The sequence below is a fragment of the Cucumis sativus genome, chromosome 1 (genome assembly GCF_000004075.3).
Source record: "Cucumis sativus cultivar 9930 chromosome 1, Cucumber_9930_V3, whole genome shotgun sequence".
Lineage (NCBI taxonomy): Eukaryota > Viridiplantae > Streptophyta > Magnoliopsida > Cucurbitales > Cucurbitaceae > Cucumis > Cucumis sativus.
Window position 1 is genome coordinate 31,772,548 of NC_026655.2, and position 13,476 is coordinate 31,786,023.

General features: G+C 33.1%; 1 protein-coding gene across 2 annotated transcripts; it reads left to right on the forward strand.

Annotated features, from left to right (window-relative positions):
* The first annotated feature begins 1,055 nt into the window (after nt 1–1,055).
* LOC101203654 (E3 ubiquitin-protein ligase COP1) lies at nt 1,056–13,119 on the forward strand. 2 transcript variants are annotated; one of them, XM_031880131.1, is made up of 14 exons: nt 1,056–1,371; nt 1,520–1,713; nt 3,875–3,952; nt 4,230–4,385; nt 5,603–5,959; nt 7,909–8,066; nt 8,169–8,234; nt 8,662–8,740; nt 10,490–10,645; nt 10,742–10,840; nt 11,268–11,372; nt 11,481–11,660; nt 12,254–12,364; nt 12,471–13,119. In XM_031880131.1, exons 1-14 carry the CDS (start codon nt 1,299–1,301, stop codon nt 12,636–12,638), a joined length of 1,980 nt encoding a protein of 659 aa, XP_031735991.1. In that variant the 5' UTR covers nt 1,056–1,298; the 3' UTR covers nt 12,639–13,119. The 2 variants fall into 2 exon arrangements, with proteins under 2 accessions (XP_031735991.1, XP_004145465.3); XM_004145417.3 differs by having other exon boundaries at nt 1,057–1,713.
* The last annotated feature ends 357 nt before the right edge of the window (nt 13,120–13,476 follow it).

Below are 13,476 nucleotides of genomic sequence, written 5' to 3' on the forward strand. Positions count from 1 at the left end.
TTTTAGTATATGTAACAAACCAAAAAAACTTGCATATTTAAATGTTTTTTTTTTAATTGTCATACACGTTTGTATTTTTACTTAAAGATTCTTTTTAATGAAAAGCGTTTAAATAAAAATGAAACTTTAAAACATTTTTTTTTCTAAGTCAATCCAAATAATTGGTAGAGAGAAGATTGCTAAGGGTTCACGAACAAAATCCCACATGGGTTATGGAAGTGAGTGTATGATAAGCAAATAACTGCCATTGATTAGTTGAAGCTAAGCAAATAATCGACATTGATTAACTGAAGCATAGAACGAGCAACTTTCAAACTAAGCGTTCCAATAAACTTGAAGAGTTGCAATGGTAAAAACTTCAAAAATTATTTGGATACCCAAAAGTTAGAGTGAATTTAGAAATTCATATTTATTAACATTTTTAGTGAATTATGTACTCATCGACTCAAAGCTAGCTTTTTTGGTGAGTTTTTGGAAGGATCTCAATGAACAAAATCATACCATTACAAAAATATGTGGTGGGTGAGTCGTCCTTTAACACCAATAAAAAATCGTAAAATCAATTGAAATAAAACAAGAAAATTACATTAAACTATGTAATTTCATGCATTGGAAAGAAAGTTGGTATGGTATATAAAATATTTCATAAATGCAATAACCAAAAGAAACAGAAAAAGCAGGGAGCCGTTCAAGAAGAAGGAGAAGGAGAAGAAGGTTTAGAAGGAAGGCAAGGAGAAGAAGAAAAAAGAAGGAAAGAAAAATGAAAATTTAGAAAGGGTAAACGTAAGGCCAATACCGTGAAAGTTAGTGTTAAAAAAACCCAAGTATGCATGCATCTTACAAGAATTGATGTGTATTTAAAAAGAGAAGAAAAAGGAAATCCAAGATGGATTTGAAGTGATAAAATTTTATTTTAAAAACAAGTTGAGAAACATAACATTGGGATTAAAGAAACAATATTTTGAAGAAAGAAGAAGGGAATAAAAATCAAATAAAGGAGGAAGAGGGAGAAATAAGGCGGGTAACGTGGGCAGTTTTGGCCCTCACGAAAATATCTGTCCACAAAGCCACGCTCCCCCCTCCCTTCCTTCCCATTGCCATTCTCATTTTCACACGAACCCCATTTTATTCCCTTCCCTTCCCCCTTCCCCCTTTCTTTCTTCTTCCGTACGTTAATCTCTCTCTCTCTTCCATCTTCCTTCTTTAAACCTTTCGCTCTCTCTCTCTCTCTCTGCGTGTGTGTTTTCAATGGCAGCCACATAATTTTCACTTCCTCTTCTCCTTCACCAACTTCACTTATGGGTGGCGGTTCCATTGGAGCTTTGGTTCCTACTGTCAAAACTGAGCCTTCTACTCTCGACTCCACTCCTTCTTCTTCCCCCCCTCCTCCTCCTCCTTTGCCTCCCCCTCCCCCCCCCTCCTCCCTCCGACCTAATGCCTCCTCAATTCCAACCCGACGCTGCCAATGCTGCTGCTCCTACTCCCACTCCCACTCCCACTACCGCCCCCTCTCATTCTAATACCGATGATTTGGATAAGGATATGCTTTGCCCTATTTGCATGCAGATCATTAAGGATGCCTTCCTCACTACTTGTGGACATAGCTTTTGTTATATGTGTATTGTTACTCATCTTCGTAATAAGAGTGATTGCCCTTGTTGCGCTCATTTTCTCCGGAGTAACAGCATTTTCCCCAATATTTTGCTTGATAAGGTTTGATCATCTTCATTTCTTTTTTCTTTTTTATTTCACTTCTTTCTTCAATTGGATCTTCATTCCTTTCTTTTTCTTTTTCAATTTTATTTCCTCTCCCTATTTAATTTTACGCCATTTTTTAGTTGATAATCACATCTTAGTTTGTAGTTTTCAAGTATTTATGGGTCACTCAGTGCCTAAGATTTCGACACTTTGACTGTTGTTGCATTGGAGACTGTTATATACTGTGAGAGATTGATTGTTTAATGCTTTTTTTTTTATATAATAATTAAGTCATTCCATTATGCCCGAGATTATCTTTCTTTAATTTCATTGATTTTTGCTGGTCTTCCCCTAGATCTGTGCAGTTCCTTAGGATATTTTTGTTATGCAATCTAGATTCTATATGTATGTTTGCTAATTTTTTTGACATTTGTTTTTTGGAAAATTGTTTATGGAATCTGTGGTCCTAATAGTGAATGTCTAAGTGTATCTTGATTTGGAGTTGAAAATATTATACAGTAGAGTTACATTAAAAAAAACAGAAAGTATAAACTTCTATATATAGTCTTTCATGTTATAAACTGTTTTTAGTTTTGTAAAAAATAAATAGTATCGCATACTATACTAAAAATTTTAGATATTTAAAATAATAGTTATACAGAATTTACATGTTCATTAATTTTAGATATAATCATGATCTGTGATTCTGTTTTATAGGTTGCTATACATGAATTACATGTTCATTAATTAATAATAATAGATGAGATTTAATAATATAATAATTTTGTTACTCGAGCTATTCTTGTGGTTTATAAAATATATTATCAACACATTATGAACATTTTCTTATTTTGGAATCCAATTTTGAAATATGCTGCAAAATACATCCAAAAGTATTGAAAACATGAAATACATTTTTTTAATTGAAAACACATTTTTTTTAAATTGAAAACACATTTTTTTAATTGAATCTCTTGTTGTTAAATATTTAAAGTTTAAGGGGCAATAAAGACTTAAGCGCAAGATGCAAAAGAAAGTGTGGACTTTTTTTTTATGGGGAGTATATATAAAAGTACTACATTAAGAAGAGAAAGCAAATCATAATTGAAGTGGAAATATGAAAAAAAAAAAAAAAAGATCCCTTAACGCAAGACATTTTGGATTTAGGCTTAGTAAATTTAATTTTTCTAATTAATAAATAAGGAAAACCCCTAATTATTGCTGTTTAAAAAAACAATAATAAAGCCCCAAGGTGTAGGGCTTTGAGCCTTAGGGCTTCATAATGAAAGGCTGTGCCTGAGGCACGCCTTATTTTGTGAGCCTCACCTTTCAAGGCAAGGCACCAGTCCTAGACCTTGAGCCTAGGCACGGACCTCAGAGCGCTTTTCAAAACACTGACCATATGTAGCTTTACCTTACATTCCGAGCAAAACTGTCTTGCATGTCAGCTGAGCTATGGCTTTACAATTTGTGACCTAGGCTACTTACATGGTAGAAGTTCCCAAAATCTTCATTGTGCAGTAGTTTAGCTTGATGCTAAAGTATTGTAATGTTTTATATTTAGTGTCTGATGCAATGTTAATTTTCCAATTATGCTGATGATACCTTGATCACATATTCATTTCAACTGGATTATGCAATGTTGCAATCATAAAAAGGGGGACTCTTTTTCAAAATAAATAAATAAGGGGTTGAATTTCCAATTTGACCTTATGGTTTGGAGAAAGTTAAAATTTAGTCCATGTGGTTTTAACAAACCATGGAGGATAAATTGAAGTTATATGGACTGAATTCTAACCTTTTTGAAGGACCAAGTTTGTAAATTAACCTAAATAATAATTATGCAATGAAACAAATCAACACTCTTTTTTAGAATATTTCAGTTCAAACAAGGAGTAAGGATTCACATCTGGAAGGGAGGTTTTCCAGTGTCTTGAGTAGTTGAACTGTTCAAGTTGGTTTTTATAATTGGATATTTTTGGCTCTAATATTTCAGTGATATTATGGAAGCTTCATGTTTTGTTGAAACTAAATTCTTATGCCCTTGTCTCTGACTTTATTTCTATTGATTGTGTCATTTCTATTGATTGTGTCATGATGTTTTTGTAATTCTGAATTGCAATCTTGAATTATGAGATTGATGCATCTTCATGGTTTCTTGCAATCATTTTTGCAGTTGTTAAAGAAAACTTCTGCTCGTCAGATAAAGAAGACTGCATCCCCATTTGGATATCTTCAACAGGCATTACAAAAGGTCAGCACAATTTCCATTACAATATATATACATATATTTTCTTTTTCAGAATTACAACTCACCATCACTCCAGTATGGAAAATGAACTTTAAAAGGTGTGCATCATTACCTTCAACATAGGGTTTGAGGACAATAAAGTTTTCTTAGTTGACTGTCATACTATTATTTCCACATTTGCTAATCTATGGATTTTAGTACAAACTTCCTATCATTAATCTCCTTACTATCAACCTCATCATTAAACAAGCTGAACTTTTCCGTCTCAACTTTTTGCCAGGGATGTGACATGTCAATAAAGGATCTGGAAGAACTTTTAACTCTTCTCACAGAGAAGAAAAGAAAAATGGAGCAAGAAGAAGCAGAGACAAATATGCAAATTTTACTTGGCTTCTTGTATTGCTTGAGAAAGCAAAAGCTCGAGGAGCTCAATGAGGTCTCTTTTACTTTGATTGTCATTTTTTTGTTTCTTGCTTATTATAAATTGGTATATGAATTTTTCGTTACTTCAATGATGAAGAGTGTTTCTGGTTCAAAAAAAAAAAAAAAGAAAGAGCAACAAACAAACAAAAAAGGTACATGAACAAGTTTATGTGCTCTTATGGAAAAAAAGAAGTTTTTTTTCTTAGGCTTGGTTGGTTAACCTGTCCGTAATTTGATTGGCTGCTTTTCAGTGTGTAAAAAATAGTAACGACTTGATTTAATATACAGGTATGAGTAACTAATGTTTGGAATTCAAGTAAGTTTAACTTTATGAAGTTGGAAATGGACTTAATGTTACTAGAAGAAGTATAAACTACTTTGATTAATGACTAAGATTGAAGAAGTACAAACTACTTTGATTTATGACTAAGATGGAGTAAGTAGTTTAGACATAACTAAATTTGTCCAGGGCATCTAAATTCCATTTTATGGAACTCTATATTTCAATCAAGTATCGGAACAATTCTTTTAATATTCTCTAGCACATTGTTGAGTTTTTATTTTCTTTTGTTTTTTGAAACGGATACAAACTTCTTTATTGATAATAAACTCAAAGTACAAGAGAGTTATACGGTGAGAGTAATAGAGAAGCCTAGAAAGGGGAGAGAGAGCGGATTAGTAGGTGTATCTGGACATCTCAACTAGGTTGACACCCCCTTAGCACCCTCATCATATCCAAATAAAAGAAAGATACTAAGGTCATGCAAAGACTGAAAATAACAATATAAACTACCAATCTGTAGACAGATGCAAAGCTGAAAAATAATAAAACATATGGAGAGATACAAAATAAAGCAAAGCAAAACTTCAAAGAAACAAATCCTGGCCTAGCAATCTGGAAAATATCAGCCCTGATTCTCTTCAGATGAAGGCAGTCCAGTGTCTTTAACTCATTTGTAAATTCGTCCACAATTGTGCTCTCTGCCTTCATAGTAATCACCAACCATACTTTAGTATAACCTTATATGGAGTATGGCTAAGTTTAACTTACATGTGTATAGAGGGTATTATGTTTAGGGATTATGACTGTATTACTGGCATTTTAGAACGTCCGGCGTTGGTGTATGCACCAAGCATTTTCCCATTATAAATACAGAGGATCTCCCATTGATTCATTCAAGAATATCTTTTGTTGATTTGCTTCGTTATTTATTTATTTTCTCATTATAGATACAAGCTGATCTTCACTACATTAAGGAAGACATTAGCTCTGTGGAGAAGCAGAGATTGGAACTATATAGGTCTAAAGAAAGGTATTCGGGAAAAATGAAAATGCTCGCCGATGACACCGTATCCACAAAATCACGGTCTTCCTTAATCGACAAGCATGGAAATGGAATTAATAGTGGCGCCCAACGGTCACAAGGCTGGATGAGTTCTGGGAATTCCCCCAATCCTAGAGCAGATGCAAAGATACAATTAAGCTCCCAGGGACCACTTAGAAAAGATGCTTATTGTAGTTCAGATTTGCATTCTGTTGCACAATCTGGACTAACTGTAGCAAATAAAAGGAGGGTTCATACACAGGTAAAACTTTTATTTCAATTTAAATTTCACTTTACAGAAAAGTTATCACAATGGTGCTAATCACAGTCTGGCTTATTAGTCAGCAAAATTGCAATGATGGAGATTTAATTAGTATACTCTGAAACAACAATCGAGGTTATTGTGAAGATTGTAGATATTTGCTTCTTGGTTCTAGTGATGTTACTTTTACAAATATCATTATGACTCTCAAGCTCTTAAGTAATCATCTTTCTATTCCATATTTTAACCAATGAATACAGTGATACTCTAGTTTTTGATTGCATACACTTAAAAATTATGTTTGTCTTTCATTTTTCCGCACTTATATAGTAAGAGGCCTCGTTGCTATTTGCCTCCTTACTGGATTTTATGAACAATGTACTGGTGAAACTCTGGAGTCTGGATTGTTATTTCTTCATTATGGTTTTGGTATGTCCATGTGGAATAAACTCCTTTTTGAAACTTTAAGTTCAATCTTCTTTCCCTAAAGTCGAGTCTTCTTTTTGTTAGATTTTGGCCTAGGACTCCTGAAAACAGCATTCCTTTTAAGGATATGTCCAATTTCAGCTATTTTGTAGGTATTATGGATTTAGCAGGATAGAAATATTTGGGAGTTGTAATAATGCTTAGGCCAAAGTCTCGGTTTCTTACCAATAAACAAGAAAATAGCTTAAGCTGAAGTGGGCAGTTAGCTTTTTTGTTTCTATCTTTTCCTGGTACGAGGAATTGACAGTCTGTTCTGCTTCTGTTGAAAGCTTCTGTTGGAGATCTTGTATTGTTGATTCTCTTTCTGTTGCTTAACCTATTTATTAATATTTGTGATATGAAAACCCAACTAATTGGAATTGAAAACCCTTTTGGGATGAGAAATCACTAAAACCCCCCAAATTAACTCGATTTCAACCTTAAGGACTGGGTTAGACATTGATTGCCTTAAAGATCAAATATCTTAAGACAAATAACACATTTCTCAATCCAAGATTCGAATACTCCACCAGATAAGATGATCAGTCTCATTTAAATGTTCTTGGAATGCAACTCAATACATGAGTTACAAAATTTAAGAAGCTCTGCTGGCTAAACTTGAAAGAAACACAAATAATCTCTCTCCAAACAACCTAATAGCAAGGCTGAAATGGCCTCCTATCATAGTGAAAAGATAAAATCCCTTACTTAATAAGTCAAAAAAAGGATATAATTGGAAAAATATTAAAATTATATCAAAATTGTTAAATTAAAATTTATTTAATAATTTGATGCTTGAGTGGTTCATATCAATTTGTTATCTGTTTTACGTTTCTATAAACAAAATATGTATTACTTTTGAATTTTGATTAAAGGATAAAATGAAGATTAAGGCATTTAATTTCTCTTTTTTTTTTTTTTGAGAAAAAGAGAGGGATTAGGAAAATAATTTGTCACCTAAAGCAATGAGTGAGCAGGTCAGGACTTTTTGTACAATAAGGAAAGTTCGGTCAGCCTATCAGAAAAGAGCTCTTCCTAGTTTGCTCATGTCAACATCTAGTTTGGAGGAGCTGTACATTAATTTGTTTTCTTTTTCTTTCATATTGATTTATTTTGTGAAATTAGGAAACTTTTAGCTTGTCTGTGCTGATTAAATCCATCTACTGATGTTATTTTGTCAACTGTTCTTAAGTTAAAGTGCAGTCAGCCGATTAGAAAAGAGTTCTTCCTTGTTTGCTTAAGTTATGTCAACATCTTTCAAAACTTAATGGTCATTTAGTTGGGGGAGCTGTACATTAATTTATTTTCTATTTCTTTGATATTGATTTTTTTTGTGAAATTAGGCAAATTTTAGCTTGTCTGCGCTGATTAAATCCATCTAGTGATGTTATTTTGTCAACCTTTCTTAAGTTAAGAAATAGCGTTGTTAACGTGAAATGGAATGCCTACAATTATTGACATTCAATTTTTATCCTTTTCTATAGTTTAATGAATTGCAAGATTGCTATCTGCAAAAACGACGAAATTGGAGGAAACAATTGTATAAACAAGAAGATAGGGACATAAAGTTTAGTGGCGGAGAAAGTTATAATCCATCTCTTGAAGATTTTCAATCTGTGCTAACTTCTTTTATGCGATACAGGTACAATTTTTATTTACTTATTTTAATTATTTGGCATTGGTTCTCTCGTGAGTGTTAGCTGACATAATTTACTTCTGTCTTATCACATGGCTTATGGATTAGCCGATTGAGGGTCATTGCGGAACTTCCACACGGCGATCTTTTTCATTCACCAAATATTGTATCGAGGTGAGGGATTGATATTACATTATACATTCCTTTGGTTGGGAGTTCTGCTGGGGCAGTTATTTTACTTGATCATTCTATTTATTCAATCATAATGCACTTTAATTTTGATAAATCATGGTACAATTTAGCCTATAGTAGATATCTGGTTTAAGTTAAAAAATAAGTTTAGTTGAATTTGTAGTTACTTTTTGTCCTAAGCTACCTGAAACCTTTTGTCAACAATGTCAAGGATGTCCCCAATTGTTACAGATTTTGAATTAATGAGATTCTTTTGACTGACATTTATTTTTATAAATTACTTTGAGCCTTCTCCAATCACCATTTTGTCTTTCACTGAGAGTCTGAGATAAATACATGTCCATTATTTTTAGGATTTGTCCTCAGTTGTAAAATTTCAGAAATGATAATCATGTCATTCTTGTTTCAGTATAGAGTTTGATCGTGATGACGAGTTCTTTGCAACTGCTGGTGTCTCACGTTGTATCAAGGTTTTTGAGTTTAGCTCGGTAAGGATTTAACGTTTATTCATTGAAAAACTAAGTGTTTGGTATTAATAGCTAAGGAGACACATGTAATATAATAATCTGTCAATTAGATACAGAAGATGGTGATACTATGATTCATATTTTCAATATTCATTTCACATTTACTATAGGAATTGTTTTCTGCTAGCCATTGGCCCATTTGTTTGTTTAGAAAGTTAAATTTTCTTTCATTCATTTGGTAAAGTGTATTTGTAAAAGTAAGAGTCAATCTACAGAAATGTTAACATCTCTGGAGCTGCTAAGGAAATTCCATTCTAAAAATCTTGGAATTGGGAACATACCTAAACTTTTTGATTGGGTTGATTAAACTTTATTCTCTACCTACATGGATTATGCATTACTTTCAACACTCCAAATTCATACGAAGGATTAATAAATGAACATACGTAATACCTATGGTTTTAAAAATGTGAGTGTTTGAAAGCAAGCACAAAAGTTATTCAAGGCTTAAGTATGGGGCTGAACTTTTCTTGTGAGGTGTGCAATGGAAAATGTAGGTAAATTTTTATATATACACTAAAATATATATTTATATTAATAAGATCAGGAATGTCTTAAAAGTAGTTTTTTAGGAGATCATTGAGAGGAATGGAACTTTCTAGAATTATTTATTGATTTCATAATAACAAGTCTGATAATTAACAAACAAAAAATTGAAGTTTAAGCACGGCTCAACTAGACTTTTCTTGTGAGGTGCACAATAAAATAGAAGAATATAGATAGTTTTATATATATGCTAAAATGTAAGGATATGAAACCCTGATCCTTTGGAGGGGGGTGCAAGTCTTTCTTTCATAATTTGGTTCATCCTTCTCCCCTTGGTATGTTGGTTTTTGGTGCTTTGAAGGATTAGTATTCCAAGGAAAGTGAGATTCTTTACATGGAAATTTTTACACGGTTGTGCTAACATGATGAATTGGGTTTAGAGGAAGCTTCCCCTTGCTTGTTGGTCATTTCTATTGCTTTCTTTGTCGAAAGGTGGAGGAAGAGCTGGACCATATGCTTTGACGTTCCAAGTTGGCTAGTTCAGTCTGGGATTCTTTCTATCATACATTTGGCATTGTGGTTGCTTGTCAGAAGGATGTTTGTGCAATGATTGAGGAGTTCCTACTCAACCCACTTTGTGGGGGTGAGGTCACTTTCTTTAGTTTTCAGGGATGTCTGCTATTTTGTGAGTTTTGTGGGGCGAGTGGCATAGTAGAACTAGAGATTTGGACAGAGGGACCCTAATGAGATTTGCTCTCTTGTTTGTTTTCATGTTTCTTTGTGGACTTCAATTTTAAAGGCTTTCTGTAACTGTTCTATAGGTGTTATTTTGCGTAGTTGGAGTTTCGTTTTATAGAGAGTTTATTTTATTGGTATTCCTTTCCTTTTTTTCTCTTGAAAGTGGTTATCTCATAATATATATATACAGTGTTCTAAAACCCCTCTCGGGTGCTCACCTAGACTCAAGGATGATATTTGAACGTCAAGAACAACTGATAAATATTGTTTAATGCAACCTATAAGGTATATCTTTGTTTAAATTGTTGTGGCTTTGTATTGATCATCCATTAGGGAAATACAGAGCACAAATCTGCCTAATGTTTTATATGATGGTTCATGACCACACGATATACCTGTATCTTTTTCTTAAAAAAATTTAATTTCAATATAGATGATGCGAATATAAATTATTTACCAAATATCAATAGTACTTGCTCTTTCCAGGTGGTAAACGAACCAGCAGATGTTCACTTTCCCGTTGTGGAGATGGCTACTCGGTCAAAACTTAGCTGCTTGAGCTGGAATAAATACACAAAAAGTCATATTGCTAGTAGTGATTATGAGGGAATAGTAACTGTCTGGGATGTTAATACTCGTCAGGTGGTGGCCATTATCTATTTAAAGTTTTCTTAGTTTGTCGATTATCTCCATTATTTGGTCAGACCTCTCTTTTTTAACCCGCTCTTTACATTTTAGAGTGTTATGGAGTACGAAGAACATGAAAAACGAGCTTGGAGTGTTGATTTTTCACGTTCTGAACCTTCCATGCTGGTATCGGGCAGTGATGACTGTAAGGTATTTGATTGAAGCAAACACTATTTTGAGTTGGTTAAGATTATTGATTCAAAATGAGCAATTCCCTAATTTCTGTATTGCAATATTTTTCGTCTTTTTCAATAGTTAAATTTGTAGCAGAGGATATTTGACTTGTCAGCTCTGGCACTTGGAAAATGCTATCCTTTGTTGAGTGGTATCTGTCAATTCGCCAATATAATTTTGGATCCATGCTGAAACTGTTTCACATGATTTGTAGAAATTCTCCAATACAATGTTGTATTACTCATGTCTGGGTCAAAGGGTTAATAGTTTGTCTGTTGTGGGTGGTTTTTTCTTAAACAAGTTCTTTTCCTGCATACTAACTTCAAGTTACAACACTAGGTTCTTTCAATCATTCTTTTTTCTGATACTATTCTCAGGTGCATTGCTCTTTTTCTTTTAACAGGTCAAAATTTGGTGCACAAGACAGGAAGCTAGTGTGTTTAACATCGATATGAAAGCAAATGTTTGCTCAGTCAAGTACAACCCAGGATCTAGCTTATACGTAGCTGTATGTCTATTTTGGTCTCTTTACACAAATATCATAGCTACAGATTTACCAACTATCGTGAACACCCTTTGGCAAATCCTTCTCTCCCTAATACTAAAGTGTTTTCAGGTGGGTTCCGCTGATCATAACATCCACTACTACGACTTGAGAAATATCAGCCAACCGCTGCATGTTTTTAATGGCCATAAGAAGGCTGTTTCTTATGTGAAATTCTTGTCGAACAATGAACTTGCTTCTGCATCAACTGACAGCACTTTGCGGTTGTGGGATGTAAAGGAAAATTTGCCTGTGAGTTATCTTCTTGATATGTTATCCATTGACATCCAAAATGAAGTTGTTAATCTTATGAAATTGTGCTCCTTGTTCCCTCTTTTTTGTCACTCAATAATCTTTCTTGCCAATTCCCACAACTGGTTTGAAAACCAAAGCATTAAACCATTTGAAAATTTGCTAAACTTAAACTTTTTCGCAAAGGACATGGTGTGGTTATTGTGCTTTCTGGAACTAGGGATCTTGTCATTGTTATGGCTTAGACACCTTTTCTTCTCTTTCTCTCTTCTCTCTGACTTCTATAAAATTGAGAACCGTTCTCTCTGTTAAGCACATTTAGACGGTTATGGAGAAGGAGAACTAACATATTTTATATAACATGTTTGGGAGGGGTTATGAACGGTTGAAGTCACTTTTGTCCTTTTCAAAATTACTCTTGAAATGGTTTTCAATCATTGAAAATTCAACTTTAACAGCATGACATTTGCATTTAAAGTGTAAAGTTGAATTAAGTTTGAGTGATTGAAGGTGTGTTTCAAGGTGATTTTGTCTCAACCAATATAGAGCTAAAGTGTACAAGTACTGATTCATCTCTTTTATAATTATTTCAGATTTGTGTGTATAGAGGACACACAAACGAGAAGAATTTTGTGGGTCTAACAGTCAACAGTGAATACATAGCATGCGGCAGTGAAACTAATGAAGTTTTCATTTACCACAAGGTTATCATTTTTATTATTTCACCATCTTGTTTTCAACTACATAAACTTTTGCTTTTGATATGAATATTATCAAGTATCAAGTTAGTAAAAGGGAATTTACTTGCAGGCAATATCAAAACCAATGGCTTGGCATAGGTTTAGTTCAGATTTGGAAGATAACGATGAAGATGCAGGTTCATATTTCATAAGTGCTGTTTGTTGGAAAAGTGATAGCCCAACAATTTTAACAGCAAACAGCCAAGGAACAATCAAAGTGCTGGTACTTGCACCCTAAATATCACAATAAACTTGAGAGAAAGAGAAGACAAGGAAAGTATAATAAGGTAACAAAACTCATCGCCCTCAGTCCGTGTATATGGTGATATTGATATTACTTCCATGTATATCAGCTTGTAAATTTGGTTTTCATTCAACTTCTGTGGAAAGGGTGGATTATGCAATGCTATGTGGACTCCATCTCCTCACTTAGATATATTTTTCTCTTTTTTTTCTCTTTTTTTTTTTTTGGGTTAGGGTTAGTGGGAATATTGGTAGAAATATGTGATTATTTGCAAGCTAAGTTTAGAATGAATATTTGTTGGAGAGTTGAAAAGAGTTCAATACGTAGTTTGAAATACTGAAAATGCTTGTATATTATACTATTGGACTTTGATGGGGAGAGACCAAATGTAGAGATTCATAAATACTTAGAACTTATGTAAAGGAAATGAAATGAAATTTAAACTTGATTATTGTCATTCAATTTTTTTCTAAAACATGCAACATTCTCATTTATTCTCTTATTGAACTTCTATTACTTGTCTTTTCCAAGTGTTAATTTAATTTTCAATTTTGTTTTTGTTATTTTGTAAGCTTATAGATATTATTTTTTTATTGCTTATTTGTAAATATTATTAAACTTGGTTAGTTGTAATGTATTTGTTTTATTGAATAAGTTCCAAAGTTCAAATTTTGAATTTCAAGTTCGATTAGGACTTGAATAGTAGGAGATAGTATAAATTCTGCATTTTAATTAACTTGAACTGTTTGAGATATTATAAAGTTTGATGAGTTTTGGTTTAACATAGCAGATGGTTCCTAATTCTTGGGTAATTCTTAATTAAGTACATATT

What these genes read in the sequence shown, in the direction of transcription:
- LOC101203654 (XM_004145417.3), top strand. Translation starts at nt 1,435, where the DNA reads ATGCCTCCTCAATTCCAACCCGACGCTGCCAATGCTGCTGCTCCTACT. An exon ending in CCAATATTTTGCTTGATAAG is followed by an intron (nt 1,714 to 3,874) that starts GTTTGATCATCT and finishes TCATTTTTGCAG; the next exon opens with TTGTTAAAGAAAACTTCTGC. An exon ending in CGGGCAGTGATGACTGTAAG is followed by an intron (nt 10,841 to 11,267) that starts GTATTTGATTGA and finishes TTCTTTTAACAG; the next exon opens with GTCAAAATTTGGTGCACAAG.